This window comes from Pongo abelii, chromosome 19, assembly GCF_028885655.2.
Source record: "Pongo abelii isolate AG06213 chromosome 19, NHGRI_mPonAbe1-v2.0_pri, whole genome shotgun sequence".
Lineage (NCBI taxonomy): Eukaryota > Metazoa > Chordata > Mammalia > Primates > Hominidae > Pongo > Pongo abelii.
Window position 1 is genome coordinate 17,480,637 of NC_072004.2, and position 20,350 is coordinate 17,500,986.

At 51.9% G+C, this 20,350-nt stretch overlaps 1 protein-coding gene across 1 annotated transcript in view; it reads right to left on the minus strand.

Annotated features, from left to right (window-relative positions):
* Nucleotides 1–7,133: 7,133 nt before the first annotated feature.
* The window catches only part of LOC100458449 (envoplakin-like protein), a 33,172-nt gene continuing 19,955 nt past the window's right edge, over nucleotides 7,134–20,350 (minus strand). The window contains 16 exon segments of the mRNA XM_063718408.1: nucleotides 7,134–7,532; nucleotides 11,936–12,150; nucleotides 13,422–13,598; nucleotides 13,845–13,942; nucleotides 14,130–14,284; nucleotides 14,598–14,744; nucleotides 17,060–17,155; nucleotides 17,273–17,380; nucleotides 17,466–17,579; nucleotides 17,581–17,627; nucleotides 17,797–17,835; nucleotides 18,023–18,148; nucleotides 18,901–18,948; nucleotides 18,951–19,027; nucleotides 19,108–19,262; nucleotides 19,625–19,724. Coding sequence (XP_063574478.1) covers nucleotides 11,975–12,150; nucleotides 13,422–13,598; nucleotides 13,845–13,942; nucleotides 14,130–14,284; nucleotides 14,598–14,744; nucleotides 17,060–17,155; nucleotides 17,273–17,380; nucleotides 17,466–17,579; nucleotides 17,581–17,627; nucleotides 17,797–17,835; nucleotides 18,023–18,148; nucleotides 18,901–18,948; nucleotides 18,951–19,027; nucleotides 19,108–19,262; nucleotides 19,625–19,687 — 1,626 coding nt within the window. The 5' untranslated portion in view covers nucleotides 19,688–19,724 and the 3' untranslated portion in view covers nucleotides 7,134–7,532; nucleotides 11,936–11,974.

A 20,350-nucleotide genomic window follows, 5' to 3' on the forward strand; every position in this document is an offset into this window, starting at 1 on the left:
TTTTTTTACTTTTTAAACTTTTTTGTTAAAAACTAAGACCCAAACATACACATTAGCCTAGGCCTACATATCTTGATGACAACCATCGCGATGTCACTAGGCGATAGGAACTTTTCAGCTTCATTATATTCTTATGGCACCACTGTCATATATGTGGTCCATAGTTAACCACAACGTTGTTATATGGAGAATTATGATAATTTAAACCTTTGAAGAATTTAGTTTTATGTCTCTATACTATTCCCAATGTGATCACTAACCTTGAAAGGAATTTGAGCTATGTTTTATCCTTTTTAAATTATGAGATACAATACACATAGAAAAATCCACAAAACAGAAATATACAGCTCAGTCATTTATTACAAAGTGGAACACCTGTGTAGGTATCACCCAGGTAAAGAAAGAGTATTACTAGTAACCCAATAGCCTCTCTCTTTTTCTTTGCCTTTCAGTCATTCTAGAGTAATCAGTATCACAATTATTATAATCATAACTCTTGCTTTTCTTCAACCACCACCCTGACTTCTGTCTCCATAAATGACTTTTGCCTGTTGTTGTTTTGTTTTGTTTTGTTTTGTTTTGTTTTGTTTTGTTTTGAGGCAGAGTCTCACTCTGTTGCCCAGGCTGGAGTGCAGAGGCACAATCTTGACTCACTACAAGCTCCGCCTCCTGGGTTCATGACATTCTCCCGCCTCAGCCTCCCGAGTAGCTGGGACTACAGGCACCTGCCATTGCACCCGGCTAATTTTTTGTATTTTTAGTAGAGGTGGGGTTTCACCATTCACAGGATGGTCTCGATCTCCTGACCTTAGGTGATACCACCTGCCTCGGCCTCCCAAAGTGCTGGGATTATAGGCAGAGCCACCACGCCCGGCCTGTTTCAGCCTATTTTTTATGTGTCTTTTTATTGAGGAATAATCAATATAAAATAAACCCCTGATATTTAAAGTGCCCAATATTGTGTATTTTAAGATGTTTATACACCCTTGGATAATCACCACAATGAATCAGTGATTCCATCAGAAGAAATCGGTGACTGGTTCTGGCAGAATCCAGGGAACTCTCTCTAATATCTCGTGAAATTCTACTTGGACTCAAGTAAGAAACTGGGCTCTGGGGCTCCCAGCCACATCTTGGGATCTAAAGATGCAACGGCCTTTGCAAGGATTTTGCACATCGCGGTGCTGCAGCCTGAGAATGGGTCTATCTCAGGGTCTGCACAGGGGCAGTGGATTTCACAGTGGCTCTGAGGCTTATGCAGTGCCCCAGGCCCATGGGAAAGTGAGATACAAATCTTCCCTCTGCTCTCTAGGCCTGGTGTAGTGATCCTGGTTGGTGGCTCTGACAAATCTAGCTCAGAATGTAACTTCTGTTGTGAACACCTGATTTTCCTTGGACAAATAGTTCTGACAATATCTTATTTCAGTTCAACTAGTATATTGATCCATTGCTCATAGTTCTCATTCCATTCTTGCTTTCACAATTGGTGGACCCTGTCTTGTGCCCACAGTTCTCTGCCTCTCTCCCTGCTAGTCCAGCCTCCTGCAAAGGTTCAGCTCCCAGAAGAGACTCCTACATCCACTGCCCTGGAAGAAGCAACACTATGAGTAGAATGGCAAGATTTTATCACATCGGCACTGGGGATATCTCATCACTACTCTGGGCCCATTGAAGCAATCACATACTCTCTGAACCTGAGTTTTCATTTTTGGCTCCATGTAACCCTACCTCAGCAGCTCTTGCTTTCAACATGGGGATGAGCTGAAGAAGAGGTTTGTAAATGGCAAGTATCGGTCACTCTTCACCATGCAGGGGTGGCTGTGTCCTTCTGTGTCAGGCTTTGTGCCAGCAGGGCTGTGCCCCACAAGCTCTTCCAAGGTCCTCCATGCGGTCCGTGTTCCCTCAGCTGGCCACATTGTCTGGAAGTTAAGGTCACCTCCTCATGCACTGGAAGAAGCAGCAGAGTCAAGTGGACAGTGTGGCTTGGCACCACCAGCTCCTATGGGAGCCCTAGATGGTAATGCCCGCTGGTCTCCAGCTTGCAGGTTTCTGATTTCGGGCTCTTGCTCTAGGGCTGGCCACCTGGGCTCCTGCAATACTCTGGGATCCTGTCTGAGGATACAGGTGATGATCACAGTTCAGGATGTGGAAAGAGCTCAGTGGTAACCCAGGACACTGTCTTATGGGGACACGAGGCACAAGCCTCCCATCTGATCCCACAGCCTGGCCTATAGACTCACTTTCATTTTGCATGACTGTCACCTGACTCAGGACATTCCTGCAGTCATTTTTTCCTCCAGGACTGATGGACTAAGGCCTTTCCATTTGTCTGTCACCTCATATCCAGTCAACCTATATACTGGGCTTTTAGGATAAAACATTCCCAGCCTGGGCATTGCCACACAGGCAGGTAGCTCAGAAGGAAAATACTCTTGGTGATTCCAGATCTCTGGGTACATGGACTTGGCATGTGTTTGTGTCCGTGACTAAGGTCAGGTTTGGGGTTAGGAGTGAGAGTGGTCACTACATGGTCCAGGAAAAATGTGCTGAGGTTTCTGTTGTCAAAGATAAAATTTATACACCTTCCTGCCCTTCCCTGTACCTGAGGCAGCCTCCTGAAGCTGGCAGGTTTCTGAGATTCTCCATAAATGGAGAGGAAACATCCCATAGAATGGATGACTGGGACAAAAAGACAAGACAGGATGAGGGTACAGATGTCAGCAAGGGCTAAACAGCAAGTGTGCACTTGATCATGCCAAAGAATACTGAAATAGCTTTGAGGGTAATTCAGTGTCCTTGAGGATTAAAAACAAACTGGAGATTGAGGGCTTCAAACCCCCATTAGGTCCTTGTGCAAACAGATGCTGAATTCCAACCCACATTAAGAAAGAGGCGAAAAAGATGAGGCAAAATCTCTGAAAGACAGGAGGAGGGGATTTCTGCAGTTTCTTGATGCTTAAGAGACAGGGACCTACCAGGCACTCACCTAAAAAATCCTGCAGGGTCACAGCACAGGGAAGGAAATGTGTTGGATACATAAGATGACTTTGATGTTGAAAATACCACCTCCACCACCGATAATGGATTTCATCATTCATACTTAGGTGCATATACAACCTCTAGCAACCATAATTACCACAAAGAACAGGCATTGTGTAAACTTTTATGAGGTTCTGTGTTATAAAATAATTACACAAAATGTATAAATAATGTGGGCACTAATAAGGTGAGGTTATATGTTGCAATATCTAGGGTTCCTATTGAATTTATAGAATGTAAAACTAAATAGGTACCAATGTAAAATGATACAGTTAGAAACACTTGATTCCTGAAAAATAAAAAGTGAATGAAAAGAAATAAAGCAAAAAGCCCAAATAAGATAAAGGGAAAGGTGAACTCACACACAATATCAGCAATTATATTCAATGTAAATGTACTGATGAACCAGATAAAAATACATTTCCTTAAAATAAAGTTACTTGTATGTTAAATTTTAAAGGATGCTAAAAATACACTATGCAAACATTTACCTGCAGAAAGCTCTTGTGGTTGTCCTGTTATCAGACCAAATAATTTTAATGAACATTATTTACATCAGGAAATGTGGGACATTTTATGTGTATAAAATGAAATATTCAACAAGAACACAAAACAATTATAAAATACACATGAGTCCATGTGTGGTGGCTCACGCCTGTAATCCCAGCACTTTGGGAGGCCAAGGCAGGTGGATTGCTTGAGCTCAGGAGCTCTAGACCAGCCTGGGTAGCGTGGCAAAATTTCATCTCTAAAATGTACAGAGAAAAAAAATTAGCCAGGCACAGTGGCATATGTGTCTGTAGTCCGAGATACTTGGGAGCCTGAGGTAGGAGGATCCCTTGAGCCTGAGAGGTGGAGGTTGCAGTGAGCCAAGATAGCACCACTGCACTCCTACCAGGGTGACAGAGTGAGATCCCATCTCAAAGAACAACAAACAAACAAACAAACAAACAAGCAAACAAAACAAAAAAACACACACACCAAAATAACCAAAAAACATGTCCCTAATAATACAATCTATACAAAATATAAATTAGCAGGACTAAGGAAAAGAATCAATTCACAATTATAATTATAAATAATGGCACACACTTTTATTAACTGAGTGAATCAGCAGAAAAAAATTGCACATAACAATATGTGAACAACCTGATAAACCAAATTCACCCACTGACACCAGGAGCCCAAACCTGAGGAGTAGTTGGCTAGTGACTATGTATTACTGAAACAATTGAATAAGTGCAAGAAGAAATAAATGAGGCATTCATTATTTCTGCCCGATTTGATGCTTCTCCTCTCTGTCCTGTGAGCAGGGGGCACTCCTGTGTCTATTCCTAATCCCGTTCTTATCCCCTCCTCTCTCTCCCCAAGACTGAGCTGCATTCTGCAGGGTGGCTCCCACACCCCTGGAGTAAATGACTGACATGAGGAGCCCTGTCTTCCAGTGCTGCTGTTTTCATCCTGCTCTGGTTTGAATGTCTCCCTTCCAAAAGGATTTATACTTAATTGCCAGTGTGATAGTACTAAGAGGTGTGGGCCTTCAAAAGGTGATAATAGTCTTGAACATGGAGACCTCATGGTTGGGATCAGGGCTCTTATACAAAGGCTGGAGGTAGTGGTGTGCTCTGTCTCTCTTCTTTCCACCATCTGCCATGTGAGGACACAGAAAGAAGACTCTTATCAGATGACAGTGCCTTGATCCTGAACTTCCCAGCCTCAAAAACTGTGAGAAGGCCAGGCGCAGTGCCTCATGCCTGTAATCCTAGTATTTGGGGAGGCTGAGGCAGAGGAATCATGAGATCAGGAGTTTGAGACCAGCCTGACCAACATGATGAAACTCTGTCTCTACTAAAAATACAAAAAATTAGCCGGGCATGGTGGCACACACCTGTAGTCCCAGCTACTCAGGAGGCTGAGGCAGGAGAATTGCTAGAACCTGGGAGTTGGAGGTTGCAGTGAGCCGAGATCGTGCCACTGCACTCCAGCCTGGTGACAGAGCGAGACTCTGTAAAAAAAAAAAAAAAAAAAAAAAAAAAGTAAACAAAACAAAACAAAAAAACCTGTGAGAAAATGAATATCTGTTCTCTATTAACTACCCAGTCTGTGGGATTTTGTTGTAGCAGCACAAAGTGGACTAAAATGTGTCTGTGTCCTACAGACCTTGATTTTACAAAAAGAATATAAAACAAATTTGCTTCTCTTCATATTGCACGCGCGCACTCTCTCTCATCCTGCAATAACAGCAAATGAAGACAAAAACCAATCAACCCAACTGCAGCCATCAGCCTCATCCCCACTCCTCCCTCACTTTGTGTCAAGGGCCACAGTCACCCATGGGTTCTTCCTCCTGAGCCTCCTCCAGCTCCCAGGGACCAGCCCTCAGCCTCCTGACACATCCTCACCTGCTCTGCTGCCTTCAGGCTCTTTGTTGAAAATGACACCAATGATGTATTTCTAAAGCGTCTGTTTCATCCATCCTGTCTCCTGTCTACAACCCCAGAGAATGAACCAATCCATTCTTTGTGGAAGGAGCTGCTCAGGCCTCTGCTCCCAGAGCCCTCTGCATTCTCCCCTCACTGCAGCCTCCTCACATTGGACGGTCCTCATATTCCTTACATGCCGTTCTTCTAGTAACTAAGAAATCCTTATGGAAAAGCTCTTTGTTAATATCAGTAACTCAGGACAGAGCGAGTGTGTGACCCATGGATGCTGTGGACCGACGGGGACCAGGCTCTCAGGTGACTCCACTCACATGATTCCCACTGAGAGACTGCGATCTAACCAGTGAGCAGCAGGGGGCACTGTGGGTCTGCCTCAGGGTCTGCACAGAGAGAACCCACAGCTGGGCCACCCCCCGACTCCCCAGGGCAGAGTCTCCTGCCCACAGAACCGTGGAAGGTCCCAGCAGCTTCTTCCTCCCTGGTCCTTCCCATGGGGCCAATTCTGAGTCTCACACATTAGTCGTCTCCGTACCAAGAACAAAGCTCAGACTGCAGCTGCTTCTCAGGGTGGGGCCGAGGTCACCAGGAAGACAAACAAATGTGTGGGAACAGCCCCTCCTCTGTCAGGCCAGTGAAGAAGATAAAAGCAGCCTCAGGTGACAGAGCTGAGACTGGCGTGTCAGCTGTGCCCACCATGGCCTGGACATCTCTTCTCTTTGTGCTTCTCTCCCACTGCACAGGTGAGGCCAGTTTTCTGGGACCTGGGGCAGCCCCCAGCCTGTGTCAGCATCTCTGGCTTTGAGCCCCAAGGAGTTTAACACTTAACAGCTCCATCACCAAAGTGTGTCTGTGTTTGCAGGTTCCATCTCCCAGCCTGTGCTGACTCAGCCACCCTCCCTCTCCGCATCCCCGGGAGCATCTGCCAGACTCACCTGCACCCTGAGCTGTGACCTGAATGTCAGTGGGAAAAAATTGTATACTGGTACCAGCAGAAGTCAGGGAGCAACCCCCGGTATCTCCTGAGCTCCTACTCAGACTCAGTTAAGCACCAGGGCTCTGGAGTCTCCAGATGCTTCTGTGGGTCCAAAGATGCCTCAACTAACGACCAATGTCTCCATCTCTAGATTCTCACGTCTGAGGAGAGGTGAGAATCTATAGATGGAGACATTAGTCATTCCAGTCAATGAGAAAAGTGACTTTGGCCTGAACCTAAGGTCATCGGATCAGGGAAGGGGCCAGGAGGAGCTCCTTGAAGGGAGGCTGCAGAGCTTGAGAGGTAGGTTGAGGCAGATCAGCATGATGGCCCCCCAAGAAGGGCTCACAGAGTCACTGAAGGACTGTGACATGGCAGGGAGAAGCTCACATGGGCCTTCGGTTAGTGACCCTCCAGTTGCAATGAGAATAAAATGGAGAAGATCTGGGACAGGGAGAGAGGCTGGGGGTGCTGGTGCCATCCTGGTGAGATGGTGGTGGGCGGTTCTAGGTTGGTTAGAGTGGGGATGAAGAGCATAAAGCAGCTTTGTGATGTCTTTATGTTACAGGAAGACATAAGAGGACTTGGATTTTGTGCATGAACAATATAGATGCTTCCAGGCTGACTCCCATGTTTCTGGCTGAGAATTTGGATAGTGGCTATAGTCCAAAGAAACAAAGAACATTGAAATCATACTTTATTTTATTTTTAACTCACCAATTAGGAAGGTAGATATTTGTATGTTTTTTCTTTATTCGCTCAATGATTTTTTTAATAGTTAAAAAAATTACTGAGAAACTACTAGGTGTCTATATTCTCTAGGGTTTTGTCTCCTGTCCTGATGATATCTTTTTTTCCTCTGGGTTCAGGAGTCACTTCCCAGGTTGTGGTGACACAGGAACTTTCACTGTCCACACCTCCTAGAGGGACAGTGACATTCACCTATGGCTCCAAAATTGGGGCTGTCGTCAGGGCATCTCATGACAGCTGGGTCCAACAGAACATCTGTGAATGTCTTCGGGGTCAATGGTGGATACAAGCAATCAGGTCCTGGGACCCCTGCACAATCTACTGGTTCTCTGCATAAAGAAAAAACCACCCTGATTATAAAGGGGGACAGAACAAAAATGAAGCCCAGTATTCATGATCAGTGGCATCTGCAACATCAGCACAGGGACAAATACAGGTGGGAAGCTAGACTCTAACACCTTGGATCAAGCCTCAGTCCTGTGCTTCTGAAGCACATTTTTTGCTTTTGAAGGCTGGTTTCCAACTACTGCAGACTCAGGTCGTTAGTTCCTCAGGCCCCCAGTGGATCACCACAATCACTTTTTCTATCAATCATGGCAGTCATTTCAGATTAAAGGTACGCTTCCTCCTACTTAAGTTATAAGTAACACTGTGACATATTTGGTGACTTCAATTTAAAAGACTAAGGTAGAGGATGGGAGAGATATGAGGCTTCAGAAACATTTCAGCAGATGGAAAGCAGGCTACAGAGTGATTCATTTCCAATATGATTTGATTGATTAAAAAATCGGAAATTAAATACATACAAAGGGGAATGTATCTCATTTCTCCTGATGCTGACAAAGTTAAAAAATAAGGAAAAAACAAGAAAACAAAAGCAAGTACTATTTCAGATCTATTGACAAAACTCTAGAAAGTCTTATAATATCCAGAATATCTAGGATACAGTAAAAAATTAACTTTCCATATGAAGAACCAGAGGAACACAACTTAAATAAGAAAAGACAATCAACAGACACCAATACTGAAATAATTTAGGTGCTGACGTTATGTAACTGAGATTACTTAAGCAGCAATTATACAATCCCTTCAGTGAGCAATTTTAGACATTATTTTTTGAAGTTTTATTTTAGGCTCAGGGGTACACGTGCAGGTATGTTACATAGGTAAACGTGGGTCACAAGGAACATTCTTGAAACAAGTGGAAAAGAAGTAAATCCCAGAAAAGAAAAAGAGGTCACAAAAACAAACCAAATTAAAATTAGAGAACTGAAAAATACAATAAATTAAATTAAAAACAATAGTCTGGAGAGACTCTGGAACAGGTAACAGCAAAATTAAAAATCAAGCATTAGAGGAATTATTTACCATAGAGAAGTACAAACAATAGTCATCTAATCCCAGCAGGGGGCGCTGTGGATCTTCTCAGAGGTGAGTAAGGCCTGAAATTAACTCCCAGGGCTCTCATTTATGGCTCCCGGGCCCATACTCACTGGCCTGAGTTGGGGGTTAGAGCAGGTGCTTTCTACCAAAGGGCAAATTCAGAGCTCCCAGCAGCCCAGCCTCCCTGACAGAGCGGCTGCTCCCTGGCTGAGCACTCAGAACCCATGGAGCTGGGGGTTTTGGTAAAGAACCCATAGTTGCGTAATGCTCCACCCAAACGCACATCTTCACCCAGGGAGCTGATGAAGAGCTAGAGGAACTGTCCAAGAGTCCAGCAGTGGCTGAGGGTCCTGGGGATCTTTGGAAAGTCCACACCATGGCCTGGATGCTTCTCCTCCACCTCTGCTTTCTCCTCACTCTATGTCTGGGTTCATGGAGATTTCAGAGACAGGCCTTTGGAGGTATCCCTCTGCTTCTCTTCCTCATTCCTAACATGGATCTGTGTTTGTTTCTTGGTTCAGTTCTCAGGCTGTGGTGACTCAGGAGCCCTCACTGACTGTGTCCCAAAGAGAGACACTCATTCTCATGTGTGGCTCTGGTCAGCCAGGAGGAAGGAGGAGGGAGCAGCTCCAGGTGCCCTGGAAGGAGGTGCTGCACTGTCCTTGCTGGGTTTTTTGCTCTGCTGCCCCCAGTGGAGGCTCCTCAGGGAGGAAGAGCTCCAGGACTGCCCTGTAAACCACACAGTGAGCTGGGCAGGTGAGTCCAGGGGGAGGAGGGCTGTGTGGAAACCTGAGACTCAGGTACTTAGTGGCATGGACACTGCCCAGCTCCGTCCTTTTTGGGGAGGACAAAATGGGCACTGGAAGGGACAGCATACATGGGTGCATCTGGGCCTTGGGCAGCAGGGGACACTGAGGCCTGTGCTGTGGATCTCAGCTGGGAGACCCGCCCCTGGCCGTGTGCTGGAGTTCACTGCCCCCACCCACTGGGGCCAGCAGCTGTGTCCTCACAGGTCCCTGTGGAGCCACAGAACAGCCCCACCTAAGTCCACACCCCCAGGGTCAGCTTTCCAGGCAGAGGTAAGAGTCAGGTCCCATGGTGGGGCTTAGACAGCCCAGAGGAGAAGACTTGTTTGCATGAAGCGTCCCCCCTTGCCCTGGGCTGCTGGAGGTAGTAGGAGGGACTTGGGCAGCTCAGGCCCAGCTGAGGGTGCTCAGGATGCAGAGCTGTGTGGGGGTACCCACCACAGCCTGGGATTCTCCCCTTCTCCCTCTTCTTATTTACTACACAGGTGGCTGGGGCCAGGCATCAGGGCTGTAGATAAAAGGACCAAGGATTGTGCATGTTGTCTGTACCCACCGTCCTGCCTCTGTCACCGTGTTCATCCTAATGTCCGGGACCCAGGGCCCAATCCGTGCTGACTTAGCCATCTGCAGCACCCGAGTCTGTGGGGAGACGAACACCAGCACCTGCGCTGGAAGCAGCAACGCTGGGCAAGGGCGTGGTCCTGATACCAGAAGTTCCCAGTGGGGTCTCCAAACTCCTCATCTATGACAGCCGTCATCGGCCCACAGCAGGTGAACACTGCCTTCCTGAGCATTTCTGGGCTCCTCATCCCAAGGATGAAGCTGATTATCCCTGCTCAGCTTGGGACCGGGACATCAAGCTCATGCAGTGCTGCAGGCACTGTGAGACTAAAACATGTGGCACACGCAGTGAGATGTTCTCCCTGTGCAGCCCCCAGCCCTCGGCCAAGTCAGCGGCTTAGCCCCGGTGGGTTCTTTCTTTCTCTTTTTTGTTTTTTTGTTCAAAGTTTAGAGATTTAGACCCACCGCAGTGAATATGGTCTAGAAACTGTGTCTCCTTCCTCTCAATTCTACCCACACATCCAGCCCTGACAGTAACACATTGTCATATTGTCTCATATTAAGAAATATTTCTCAATACCAGGGTCAGGCTGCCCTGAGAATCTGATGGCTCAGGACAGAACCAAAAACAGAGTCCACTGTCCACAGAGTGACCCAGGATAGTTTATTCCCAGAGGTCTGAACACCTACTGTGTGCCAGCTTCAAGTCAAGGGGCTCAGGACACAAGATGAACAAAACAGGAAGGCTCATTGTTCTTCTTGGCCAAGCATTAGCCAAGAAGCTTACATCATCTGGTAGAATAGATAAGACTAACAAGCATATATGTCAATGCAATTAGAGAAAATTACCTGTGAGGAGAGAAGCACTCGGTGGGCAGGGGGTAGGGGAGAGGAGCCATTAGAGGGTTAGACTGGGATGACACAAGATCTGACTTCAGTTTGTGCAGAAAAGTTTAGATTTCTCAGAGAAGATGGACAAGGAATTGAGAAGTGTGAAGGCTGTGGGACCAGCTTGGGTCACTGGAGAGAATGGTGGGATTCAGCATGTGTTTGGGGGAGGGAGGAGGGACTGAAGCCTGGGTGAGGAGAGAGGGCTCAAGGCTGGCTGCCTTAGGACCAGGATGGGGCATACTGAGCCTCCTGCTGGGAAGCCTTCATGGGCAAGGGGAGTTGGGGAGGCCCTGAGCTCATCGCCACAATGGAAACATTGAAAACTGCCTCCTAGCATCATTCAAAGGTGTCACAGGAACTTTTCCTTTTAGATGGCAAAAGCAGAATCTCCCTCTGAGACTTAATCTGAGATGTCCCTTCTCCATGTCCTTTCCTGTCCCCTGGCTGAATTCCCATGGGAACAAAATACCTCTGCCGTCCTGGGAATCACATTTGGATACAAACCCTCCAGAATGATTAAGACCTGGAGTCCCTGACCTACTGATCAGGAATCCTGGCCTTCAGGACAACTTGTCTAGATCACTCACACCGTCTCCCCTGACACCATCATAGTGACTGGGAGTGGACAGTCAGATCGGTTGGATAGTGCATGGCCTGTCCCTGGAGCTGCAGCTGGCGTTAGACATATGCTAACCATGTGGCTGGGTGATTTGTGGTCCTGACAGGAGAGGAAAACAACAGGTTTGCCTAAGTGGCCCAGTATGTGTATCACTGTGGCCCACACCTGCCCCCTTAGCTCATGATGAGCGTTGTCCTGTGGATGCTGGGACATGGGAAGGGACACAGGCCAGGCTGTTTCTATCACAGAAAGTTACAGTTCTGGCTTCACGACCTTTCCAATGGTCCTTCAACAGCAACCAGGTCAAGACACAGCCGCTCCCATGTATAAAACATCAATCTGAAATTCAGGCAGTCTTGTGAAACAAGGGAAAAAATACCCTTGTGATGGCCTTCTCATCCCAGAGGGGAAAGAAAGGAAAAGAAGTTCAAGGAGTTACGAGAGTGGCCACTGTCCACCATCGTCTGGGTACCTGTCCTCCACTTGCCCGTCCCTCAGGTGAAGACCAGGTTCACAGGCCAGCACCTGCACCTCTTCCTGTGTCCACGTGCTCCACATGGGGGCTCTTCCTCCTCCCATTCCAAGACGACTGCTCCCCCAGGTCACCTCTGTGTCGTTGCTGAGAGTCCCGGTCACAGGGATCTGGGTCAGTGTCAGCCTGACTCTGATTCAGCTGGGTGACCGCCCCTTCAGGACACAAAACCAATTACTGGAGCCCTGAGTGAACCCCCCTGGATTTCCCACACCCTGAACTCCCATTCTGTGTTCTCCTAGAATGTTCTGCCTCTACCCAATAATGTCATGTTACGTTCTCAGACCTGCAGCCATTCATGTCCCCAGTTTCTACACTGTCTCATGTTCTCATCCCATTTCACAGCTCATTTTCTAGTAATCATCCGATGACTCCAAACTTTCCTCTACAGCTCACTGTCCCATGAGCTGGGCAACATGGCAAAACCCCATCTCCACCAAAAAAATTAGCTGGGCTCAGTGTTGCACCTGTGGTCCCAACTACTTGGGAGGCTGAGGTGGGAGGATCACTCAAGCCTGGGAGGTGGAGGTTGCAGTGAGCTGAGATTATACCACTGCACACCACTGCACTCCAGCCTGGGTGACAAAGTGAGACCCCATCTCAAGAAACAGACCAGGCGCGTGGGTCACGCCTGTAATCCCAGCACTCAGGGAGGCCAAGATGGGTGGATCACTTGAGGTCAGGAGTTCGACATCAGCCTGGCCAACATGGTGAAACCCCGTCTCTACTAAAAATACAAAAATTAGTTGGGCATGGTGGTGTGCACCTGTAATCCCAGCTACTCCGGAGGTTGAGGCAGGAGAATTGCTTGAACCTGGGAGGCAGAAGTTGCAGTGAGCCGAGATCGCGCCACTGCACTCCAGCCTGGGTGATGCAGAGAGACTTTGTCTCAAGAAAATAAAAGAAACTAGTTTGGAAAGATAACCCAGACTGTGGCCCAATGTGGGTTTCACTTTGAGCACTCTTGGGAGTGTTGAGTCCACGTGGTAGAGAGCTTGCTGTTCTTGGGTAAGGAGTTTACACAATGCTGCAACCTCCCCAGGAAGGCTCCCCCTTGCAGCCAGGGGACATCTCTTCCGCAGATTCTCCAGGCTTCCTTGCTATTTCAGGAGCTTTGCCAGAATACCTCCTGGGGGTGTTGACATTGGGCCCTACTGGAACCTTCCTGAATGATCAGGTGAGCTGGGCATTATTACGTCTGCTTCAGGGATGAGGAAACCAAAGCCCAGAAAGTTATCTAGTCTAAGATCACAGAGCTGGTCAGTGGAGGAGCCAGGAGGGGAATAAGCTTGTCTGAGCCCGGGTCTGTCCACACCCTTCTCCACCTCTGTCCCAGCCACTGCTCCTGCACTTGCCTCACCTCCCTGAAGTGTGAGCACCAGGGCCGGGCCGCTTCTCATCCCAGCCGCCCCTTTCCGCTGCTTACCCACCTCGTGGCTGTGGATGTGGCCCCCCAGGTCCTCCTGGGGTGTGGTGCGGCTCAGCTGGGCCGGCGCCCAGGCCAGCACCTGCCTCTCTATCTGTCCCAGGTCTCCATCCAGCCGGGTCATCTGTGTCAGGAGCTTCTGGGCCTGTGGGTTGGCCAGGGCCGAGCCAGATGGAGCTGGGGGCAGAGGTGTTGGTGGAGGGCCCAGGGCCTATCTCCAGACTGCCAGATGCCCCCACCAGATGCCCACAGAGGGTCCTGTTGGGGTCGGGTGGAGGGGATGGGCAGGGCCACCCCAGAGATGAAATCCCCAGAGTGATGGTCCCTAACCCAAGGCGACCCCTGCCCATCACAGACCAGTCGGAAGTCAGAATCTACTCCTTCTAGCCCCACAGCCACCCCTCCCCGGGCCACCCTGAGTACCCTGCTGGCTGGGCCGAACAGACTCCGCAGCGCTGGCCTTCAGGCGGCTCTGGACTGTGGCCCATTTCTGCTTCAGGGCCTGCAGCTCCGAGGCCAGCCTAGAACGAAGAGGGGATCAGAGAAAGAGGTCCTCACTCTGCCTCTCTCCCTCCCCAGCCCCAGTAGACGCAGCTTCAGGTGGAGGCCGGCCTTTCAGCAGGGGTCTGCCGGGCCATAGGCTTGGACAGCGCAGGGCCGGCCTGCTCTGCCTACAGCCTGCCCCTGAGTATCCCTCCACAGACCTACCAGGAGGCACTGGCCACGGCATCAGGGTCTGGTACTGGGATGCAGAAGCAGGCGGTGGGAGCATACTTGTTCTCCCCACCAGGGCCTCGCATGACCCAGGTGTGCGGGTCAGTGTTATCTATCAGCTTATACCACTCACCCCGCAGCAGCTGCACCTGGGGGCACAGAAAGGGAGCGGCTCCTGCGGGCTCAGGGGCAGGGGTCCAAGGCCAGGGCAGAGTAGGGGCTGGGGACAGAGACAGATGGGGACAGCAGCTGGAACAGGGACAAGAGTAGGGTGGGAGGTGCTGGGGTAGAAAAGAGGCAGGACAGGACTTGGAGAGAGGAGGGTCTGGGTCAAGGGAAGGAGTAGGGCAAAAGTGGGTGCAGGAGACAGCTGGGGATGGAGCAGGGATGGGCTTGGGCAGGGGCAGGGGATGGGCTGGGTGGGGCTGGATGGTGGCAGGGGTGAGGTGGGGGAGTTCGCACTTCTCCTGAGTCCCAGTCACAGATGCTGCCCACGTGCAGGGGCTGCTGAGGCAGGCTTCTTTGCTGTGGCAGAGGGACCACATCCCGGCTTCGCTGCTGCAGGTCCCCAGTGGCCCTCTCAGTGATGGCCAGCTGTTTCTCCTCTGCCTGCCGGGGGCCCAGGCAGAGGGGACTCAGGCCAGGCTACATTGGAGGCTGGCCACACCATACCTGTCCTTCAAAAGGACTAGAGGCTGGCCTTCATGAAGGCAGGGGTCTCTAAATCAGCAAAGTAAAAGGAGCCCCTCTCTGGGGGCCTAGGATCCTGGGATCTGCTAGTTGCAGGGAGGGGGATGGCACAGCATCACCCAGGCCTCCGAGCAGAAGCTAGACAGGCTTCAGAGCTCTCCCAGGCTGCCCTTGTCCCACTGCAAATGAGGAAACTGATGTCCAGAGGTGGGAGGAGCTTGCTGGTACCTGGCCAGCCTCCTGCTAGAGCAGACCCCTCGCCAGCACCCAGGCCAGGGCTTGGGACAGGACTAGGTACCGAGGCAGAAGGGCTGAGGCCCAGAAAGATGGACAGGACCAATTCCCAGAAGTCGGGTGCAGATGGCCTGGTGGGGCTGTCTCACCTCCAGCTGTTGCAGCAGCTCTGTGGGGGTGCCAGGGGGGCCCCCAGGTGCAGGGCTGGACTTGGCATCCAAGTTGGAGTTGAGCTTCTCCAGGGTCTGGCTGACTCAGTCGGCCTCTTCCTGGAACTGAGTTCACTGGGTGGTCGAGGGCAGAGCCTGGGGCAACCTGCTGCCCATTGACTCTACAAACCAGCTGAACTTAAGCCAGCTAAACCTAAGCCAGCTAAACACAAAGCAGCTAAACCTAAACCAGGTAAACCTAAACCAGCTAAACTTAAACCAGCTAAATCTAAACCTGCTAAACACAAACCACCTAAACCGAAACCAGCTAAACCTAAACCAGCCAAACACAAACCAGATAAACCGAAACCAGCTAAACCTAAACCAGCTAAACACAAAGCAGCTAAACCTAAACCATAAAAACCTAAACCAGGTAAACCTAAACCAGCTAAACTTAAACCAGCTAAATCTAAACCTGCTAAACACAAACCACCTAAACCGAAACCAGCTAAACCTAAACAAGCCAAACACAAACCAGATAAACCTAAACCAGCTAAACACAAACCAGATAAACCTAAACCAGCTAAACTTAAACCAGCTAAACCTAAACTGTCACTCTCCGCTACTCTGGTCGGTCTTTCTTTTTCCTACACAGGCGGCAGGACCTTTTATCACTGGTGTGCTCTTGCAAATGGGCTCTTATTCGTGCACTGAACTTAATTTTTTTAAGTGGGTCATAAAACACTTGGTCTTCATCCTTCCTGCACAAATGAAGGGCACCGTCACCTGCCTCCCTCCAGCACCTGAAGTCTTTCTTGCTGGGACAGAGGGTATTGGAGCTGCACTTGTCCCAGCCCAGGAGAAGAAGCTGTGCTTTAAAGAAGCATTCCAGGTGCTTTTACGGAATTTTTGTCAGTGTGTGATCACAGTCCTGTGGTTCTATAGGAAAATGTATGAAACATTATCTGCCCCCAAATCCCAGTTGTATATTATATCAGGGTTTCTCAACCATTTTTTTTCATTATTATTCTCCTAAAGAGCCTTTTAAGAAATCTTTTCTTTTTTCCCCCCACCTCATCCCCATAAAATTTTATTTATTTATTTATTTTGATAGAGATTTATCTGTTTGTATAGAGACAAGATCTTGCTATGTTGCCCAGGCTGATCTGGAACTACTGGGGTCAAGCAATTCTCCTGGCTTGGCCTCCCAAAGTGCTGGAATTACAGGTGTGAGCCACCACACCTGGCCCCCATGAAATTTTTATACCACAGATATGCTGTATACAGCTTAGGTGCTGTATGTGGATCTGTACTTCATGCATAAAAAGAGTTATTTTTCTGCCATTAAGAACCGATTTTCACCCCCCCTGGGAACCGCTTCACCCTGTTGAGAATGTGCCCATGTCTTTCCTTCCCTCTGGGACCGAGTGGCTACCACACAGCTCTATTTTATTTTATTTTTGAGGTGGAGTCTCTCTTTGTCACCCAGGCTGGAATGCAGTGGACCAATCTCGGCCCACTGCAACCTCCACCTCCTGGGTTCAAGCGATTCTCCTGCCTCAGCCTCCTGAGTAGCTGGGATTACAGGCATGCGCCACCACGTCTGGCTAATTTTGATATTTTTAGTAGAGACAGGGTTTCACCATGTTGGCCAGGCTGATCTCGAACTCCTGACCTCAAGTGATCCGCCAGCTTCGGCCTCCCAAAGTGCTGGGATTACAGGTGTGAGCCACCGCGCCCTGCCAGCTCTGTCTAGTTGAGAGGTGCAGTGCCTCTACTGTGGGCAGGTGTGCTGTGGGACCTCCCGCCCCTGCCGCCCCTGCCGCCCCTGCCGCCTGCCCCAGGGCTCACCTGGCTGTAGTCCTCCAGGTGCTGCAGCTGGGTCTCCTGGCAGATGCACAGGTTCAGGGAGTTCTGCCACTCCATCTTCAGGGCCTCCTGGTGGGCCTGGGTACGGCAGCACGGAGCCCTCGGACCACGCCCCGCTCCCCCCACGTCCACCCCACCTCCCCCCCTTCTCCACCCACCACGTCCCTTCTCACTCTTGCCCTGTCCCCAGCGCACCTGAATGGGCCCCACCGCGGGGTGCCGCAGCTCCACCATGCGCTCGCCGTCGTCCTCCAGCTGGTTTAAGCTCTGCTCCTGGCTCAGCAGCTCGTGCTGCTTGAAGTGCTGGGGGCGAGTCGGGTGGGGAGCGGCGGTGAGGACCAGGATGGCCCTGGCCGCCCCCGCCTGGCCCCAACCTCTGCCAGCCGACCTCGTATTCCCGCCGCACGCCCGCAGGGTCGGCCATGAGGTCGCTCCAGTCCTGCTGCAGGATGCGGCGCTGCTGCTCCGCCAGGGCGCTCAGCTGCCGCGTGCAGCCCTGCAGGTGCGTGCACAGGCTGCCCAGGCTCTGCCCACGCCACGATGCCGCCTTCTGTGCTCAGGACCCGCCGCCAGCAGCAGGGTGGGGAGAGAGAAAGGGGGGCAAAAGGCGCCATTGGGCCGCGCTCAGGAACACTGGCCCCGGGCAGGGTCCAGGCAGGGTCCGAGCCGCCACCCAGGCCCACCCGCAGTCACCCTGCCCGACCCTCCCTCCTGCTCACCAGTAGGTCTCGGTATTGGCTCCGGATGGTGGCTGCATCCTGCCTCGACCAAGGGGAGAAACAAGCCCGTGAGAGGTGAGGTGCAGGGAGACGGCCCCCTAAGATCTGGGCCAGCCATCCCCAACCCACCCCTATCCCCAGGGCCCAGCCGATCTAGCTCCGGCTCTGACTGGAGAAACAGGGGCTGGGGCTGGCCCCGGATGTGACATCCTGCCGGCTCACCCACCGGCCCCACGAGGCTCCGCAGCTGCTGTCCATAGGCGTCGATCTCCTTCTGCAGGATGTTGAGCTCGGCGATCTGTTGCTCCAGCTCCGCCATGCCGGGCCCGTACTGGCCTGCGCAGACCTGCTTCTGCAGGAGAGCCGGCGGCTCAGTCACCACAGGACCGCGGTGGGGAGCCAGAGAACCCACGAGCCTCCCACTCGGAGAAGTGGACTTGGTCATTTGGGCAGAGCGTGGACGAGCCTGGGAGCAGCCCGGGTGCACGCCCTGAAGCTCACCCAGGGGCGAGGCCATTCTGCAGTGGCCCCTGAGTCCCACAGGTTCCCAGACGCTGGGCTCAGCCTCTGAGAAGTCTCCAGCTCCATCCTGCCTTGTCTGTGAGCCAGCCTCAGTGCTTCCTGCCTGGACACCTCCAGCCAAGCTCCAGGGCCCTCAGAACGCCCTACTCCACCCGGGCCCTTCCCCACTGTCCCTCTGTTGTCATGATGACACCCCTTCTGTGTGGCATCAAAGCACAACTCCTCACCCAGGGATCAGAATGCCCCATGACCTGGCTCTGCCCACCTGCCCAGAAATCCCCATTTCCCGTCGAACCCTAGGCTTCCTCCTGGCAGGAACCTTTGCTCCTTCTTTCTGGAATGGTCCTCTCCTCACTACTTCACCCTGGCCCAACCGAGCCCTCTCACCCCTCTGAAGTCTCTTCGTGTGCCTCCTCCTGCAGGAAGTCTTCCCTGACTGCACTGTCTGCTCTGCTGTCTCCCTGCCCAGACCCCTGAGCCACCCCTACACTCTGACTGTTCAAGCCTACAGTCAGGCCCTGGGTTAAATTCAGTTCCTTATTGCCCTCTGATCACACTGGGGTGTGACTTTGAGCTCCTGACCTGTTTCTGCTCCAGCACGCGTGCCCAGTCGATCCTGGGTCCCACGTCGGGCGGCAGCACCATCTTCTCGTACAGGGCACGGTACTCCGCACACTCCTGGGTCACCCGCTCGTGCAGCTGCTCGATGCTGTCAAGAAGGTGGCAGGCAGGTCAGGCTGGGCCTGGGTCTTCCCCAGGGACCCCCAGCCCTGCCGCAGCCCCACTCACTCCTTCTCAATCTCCTCAGTCTGTGGGTGCTTGAGCCGCCGGGCCTTGTCCACGTCCAGGAAGAGGTCCTTGAGCAGCACCTCGGCCTCCTTCAGGCTGCGGCCTATCTCCTGCTGGTGCTGCAGGGCCTGGCACTGCTCATTGTTCAGCTGGTCCTGTGGGCAGGGGATGGGCAGACTCGCCAGGGCCCAGAGCCCCCACACCCCTGATGCCCATCACTGTGGGCCTGAGCCCCACCTTTGGGACCCCAGCTATGCTGGCCAACCTCAAGGCCCACGCCAGGCACAGGGTCAGGCCCAGGGCGTCCGTGGGGCAGGTGACAGGACACGGGAGTCCAGCAAAGAATGAAGCTGAGCCCCGTCTCCCACGTGTGTTAGGGGACGGGCGGTGCAGGACAAAGGTCATCTGTCCCATCTTCACCATCACCAGGGGGCACTCAGGGAGTGCCAGGCCTGATGATGGGCCTCCCATGCCACCCAGCCTGCCTACACCATGCCAACTGCTGCCGGGGCCTCACCTGCTGCAGCCTCTTCTGCGTCTCCAGGATGTCCCGCTCCACCTGGTTGGTGCTGGCTTGCATGTGGCAGATGAGCAGGGCCAGCTCCCGGGTGGCAGGCCTGGTGGGTGGAGGGGACAGTGGGCAGCTCGGTGGAAGAGGCCCCTCTGTGCCCCATCCAGGTGGCGTCCCCTGCCCTCCCTCCACCCCATCCTGCCCCCACAGCCTAGCTCACTGCCCTGACTTTGGGGTCTCTCTCTGCAGGAGGCTCTGTGAGCTAGAACTGGTTGGGGGTGTTAGCACTGCCCTGCCACATGAGGGGTCAAAAGGTGAGGGTCTCAGGTCTCTCTGGTGTTGCAGGGGGGGGGGGAGGCGGCCTCGGTGTCCCAGCCTCAGCCAGCTGTGCTGGCAGTGAGTTCCTGACCCCACCCAGCTGCCTGCCACCTCCCCCCCGAGAGCAGGTGAATCAGCAGCTCAGCCACTAGTACCTGAGCCAGCCTGGCTGGGCCCTGGGAGGGGCAGTTGGGTTGGCTGGGGCAGGGAGGCAGCAGCATGTCCCCCACCCCCACCTCCTCCCACTCCAGCCCTGTGTTCCCCTATACCTCCTCGACCCCGGGGAGCTTTGCCAGAGTGCTGGCTTCAGTAGCCGTCTAGAGGAGCCTCACACTGTTGGAGCCGGGGAGCGGGGGCAGGCGCAAGAGACTGCTGGGCACCTTAACATTCTCCAGAGTTGAGGGTTCAAAGCCC